This window comes from Parus major, chromosome 23, assembly GCF_001522545.3.
Source record: "Parus major isolate Abel chromosome 23, Parus_major1.1, whole genome shotgun sequence".
Classification (NCBI taxonomy): domain Eukaryota; kingdom Metazoa; phylum Chordata; class Aves; order Passeriformes; family Paridae; genus Parus; species Parus major.
In genome coordinates this window covers 949950-953620 of record NC_031791.1, presented here as the reverse complement: position 1 = coordinate 953620, position 3671 = coordinate 949950, and the positions used below count along the sequence as shown (strand labels likewise).

Sequence of the window (3671 nt, the reverse complement as noted above, 5' to 3'; positions counted from 1 at the left end):
TCACTCACTTTAGGGCTGAAGGAAATGCTCCTCTGGATGGTTGTTCTCTCCATGCCACCCTTGGTCACGTCCTCAGCTGCACTCCCAGGTTGCTAAAGAAGAGCAGACACAGCTGAGGTGGGATCCCTGGGGCAGGGCAGGCACTGCACAGCACAACTGCAACATTTCAGGATTTATCTAAAGTAGCTGTGAAGCTACAGCCCAGCAGGGCTAAGCCCACTGAGCCTGCCCAAGGCAGCTGTGCCAATTCCCGTGGGAGTGGAGGCAGCTCCAGCCCCAGCTCAGAGAGGACTCAGAGTCACAGCACAAGCTGCCACAGCAGAGCAGTGACAGTGGCAGCAGTTCTGCACACCCATCCTGCAGAGCTCAGGAGAACAACAATAAACTTATCTGCAAGGGATGCAGGCCTCTTCTTCTGTACTCTCTCAACATCTGGAATATATTGCATATGTTTATAAAAGGGATGCCTGGACCATTTGTGTCAAACCCTCAGCAAATTCCCTTTCCAGCAGCAGCAGCTGAGCCAGGCAGTTGCTGCAGGTTTGTATTTACTGTGACTCAGGGTAACACACCACAACAGAACCAAACTAAAATTCACTTTAAGCTGCTCGAGTTTCTCCCTCCCTTCAGTTCACAGCAGCTACAGCCCACAAGTCCCTTAATTACCACCAGATTTTCTTCCTCATGTCTGGAACCATAGTCATGATTTCTATAAGACAGAAATAAAGTATGTAAAATGCATTGTGTGCTTGGGTATGGAATTTCTGGGAAACAGTTTGTTGCACATGAAAAGCTTTTAACAGTTAAAAAAAAAAGGCAGAAAGATTTAACCTTTAAAAAAAATAAAATAACCCCACACTATTGACTAGGTTTGGCAAGGAGAATCCTGGCTTTAGGTCAGGAAGACATAAACTAGTGGAATTGATGGGAAATATCCCACTAGGAGAACAAGTCAAAGGAACAAGTCTCCTCTCCTTCCCCAGCTGTCCCTACTGGACACTCAGGGGATATCAAACACCTCTGAGAGAGCTTCTGTGCTTCCAGCTTAAGGCAAAGCCTCGAGGTTTCTGCACAAGTTTTTGTTCAAGAGCTTGAACTCATAAGCACAACCTCCACAGCTGAACTACAACAGAGCCATGCAGACAAGTCTAAGAGGTGTTTACCTTTCCAGGGAGAACATTCCATACTTACCTCAGCTGACTCCATGGCTTCCTCACGCTCCTGCTTCTCACTTTTGACCTCTTTGGCAGGAGCAGAGATCTTCAGGCTGGCTGGCAGGACAATGTTGTCTGTTCCCAGAGCTTTGGCAGCATTGGCTTTTGCAATTTCCAGGAGTTCCCTCTTGTCTAGAAGAGGAAGGAATAATTAAAAAAAAAATGCTTTGTGTCATGTTAAAATCCGTGTGCATCTACTCAAGCCTAAATCGTTCAGGTTTGATTCAAGCATCAGCTGGGACTGATCTCATCACAGCCTTCAGAACATAATGCTCTGAAGAACAATTTTTATTAAATATATCTGTCCAACCACACTGAGGTTTTCCCTCACTTGGGCTTTACAAACCAATCAAGCAAAGGAGCATCTACCTCATCCAAACAACACCCGTTTGTGGGCTCCCACATAAAGAAACCCCAAAAACCCCCTCAAGTACCTTTTTCACTGAGGTGCAGAGGTGACCTGCTCCGAGAGCGCGTCCGGGAGCGGCTCCTCCAGCTCCTGTAGGCCTCGGGGTAGACGGTTCTGCCGAAGCCGTAGTACCGGCGGCCGCGGGAGCGCGAGCGGCTGCGGGAGTAGGAGCGCCGGTAGTAGGCCCTGCCGCGGGAGCGGGAGCGCGGCCGGGGGTAGCGGTGCCGGTAGTGCCGGGCCGGGTAACGGCTGCGGTAGCGCCGGCAGCCGCGGGAGCGCGAGCGGCTGCGCGAGCAGGAGCGGGAGTAACGCCGGGAACGCCGCGAGCGCCGCGCGCGGGAGCGAGAGCGGGACCGGGAGCGGCTCCAGCTGCGCGAGGAGCGGCTGGAGGAGCTGCTGGAGCTGGAGCGGGAGCTGCAGGAGGAGCGGCTGGAGGAGCGGCTGGAGCTGGAGCGGGCGCAGCTCCGCCTGGAGCTCCGCGGTGATTCCCTCTGCTGGGGCGAGCTGAGGCTCAGCTCGTCCATGAAATCCGTCATGTCGTCCGCTTTGCCGGCTTTCTGCGCGCCCTCAGCGCCCGCCTCGGGCTTGGCTGCTGCTCTGCAGTGCCCCGTCTCTGTTCCTGCGGGGTGCAGAGAGGAAGCTCAGCGTTTCTGCATCTCCTGCAGGGATAAAACAATTCCCCAACAACCCCCAACCACCTCCCAGTAACAACTGAGCTCTGCAATTCCCTCTCCTGCAGCCACAGAACTCAAACACAAGGCTATATTAAAGCCTTCACTTTAAACCATGTTCTGTGTGGAATTTGAAAGAAGTCCATGTGGGTTTTAAGTAATTAATTTTGTAATACCTTTTTTTCCCTCCAAAAAGGTAAAAAAGACATTCTTGAAAATTAATTTTCAAGGTATTTTATCTTCCATCTACCCTAAACACAGCCCATTTTATCTACAAAACAAAATAACCATTTGCCTTCCAGCTCTGTACAAACTGAAGAGTTTTCTGCTACAATTTCACTGAGGTTTTTACTCCAACAAGGAGAAACAAAAGTATCTTTTAAATACAAATCAGGTAAGATCTTGCCTGTACCATGCCACAACAGCATCCACACATCCCAGCAGTGAATGCAACAAGCTGCTGTTCAAAACATTCTACATAAACAGCGCAGAGCCCGGGTGATGATTCAGCGATGCTTTATGGCTCTATATTAATAATTAAAATGGCTGTCCCTGGAGTGGCAGCCATTTTATGGCTACAAAGGTTACTCGGGGTAAGGATCTTATCCCAAGACTTAAGCCCTGAGTTACGTAACCAGTTTACACTTTAGGGAAGCTTGCTTTGACACCGAATTTCTATTTAGCGCTCAGCGTTAGGCAACAAATCCAACCCCCGCACTGCAATGTGTAATTTAAGTTGCGTGGAGTTGTCAGACGCACTTCTCTCGCTACTACTCCAGGTAAAGTTTCACTGCTTCACCTCTACGCCAAGGTCACACGGCTGGGACGGTAATTAAGATAAATCCCCAAGTACCATCGCCAACCCCCTCCCGGCCCGTGTCCTGCCCGGTCCATCGGGGCCCATGGGCGGTACCGGCCCCCCCGAGCCCTCAGAGTCCCTCACTCACCGCTGGGCGCCGCCGGGCACGCCCCGCGCTGGTTTCCCTGAGGCACCTGGGCGCTCCTGGAATAAAATCAATAAAAACCCGTAAAAATCCACCCCGGAGGGATCCACGGCCCTCACACCGCAGCGGCCACCGCGATCGGCCTCACCCGCATCATTCCCCCCCCCGGCCCGCCGCCTCACCGGCTCCAGCCCGCCGGGCTGCCCCCGCACGGGTCCTGAGGGGAGAGCCCCGCTTCCTGAGTCACCCCCATAGCGCCGGGCCCGCTGCGCCAGCCGCGATCGGCGACAGAAGCCCGATAAAACAGCGATAGAACCGCGATAGAAGCGCAGCTCGCTGCCGCCTCCGCCCGCTGCCGCCGCCCGCCAGCGACTGAGGGCCGGCCCAGAACCTTCCAGAACGTCCCTCCCGTTACGCAACCCGCGCGCTCGCG

The 3671-nt window shown here is 53.1% G+C and overlaps 1 protein-coding gene across 4 annotated transcripts in view; it reads right to left on the bottom strand.

The window, feature by feature from the left end:
- Positions 1-3636, bottom strand: part of RSRP1 (arginine and serine rich protein 1) — a 6811-nt gene extending 3175 nt beyond the window's left edge. The window contains exons 1-6 of one of the 4 annotated variants that reach the window (XR_004500186.1): positions 3421-3636; positions 3242-3297; positions 1649-2242; positions 1192-1346; positions 387-432; positions 9-92 (exon numbers count right to left, since the gene is read on the bottom strand). Coding sequence is in view for 2 of the 4 variants with exons in the window: in XM_015649456.3 (XP_015504942.1) it covers positions 9-92; positions 1192-1346; positions 1649-2242; positions 3242-3297; positions 3421-3491 (960 nt within the window). In the remaining 2 variants the exon portion in view is untranslated. The other 3 variants (XM_015649456.3, XM_015649457.3, XR_004500187.1) reach the window with 3 other exon arrangements.
- Positions 3637-3671: the final 35 nt, after the last annotated feature.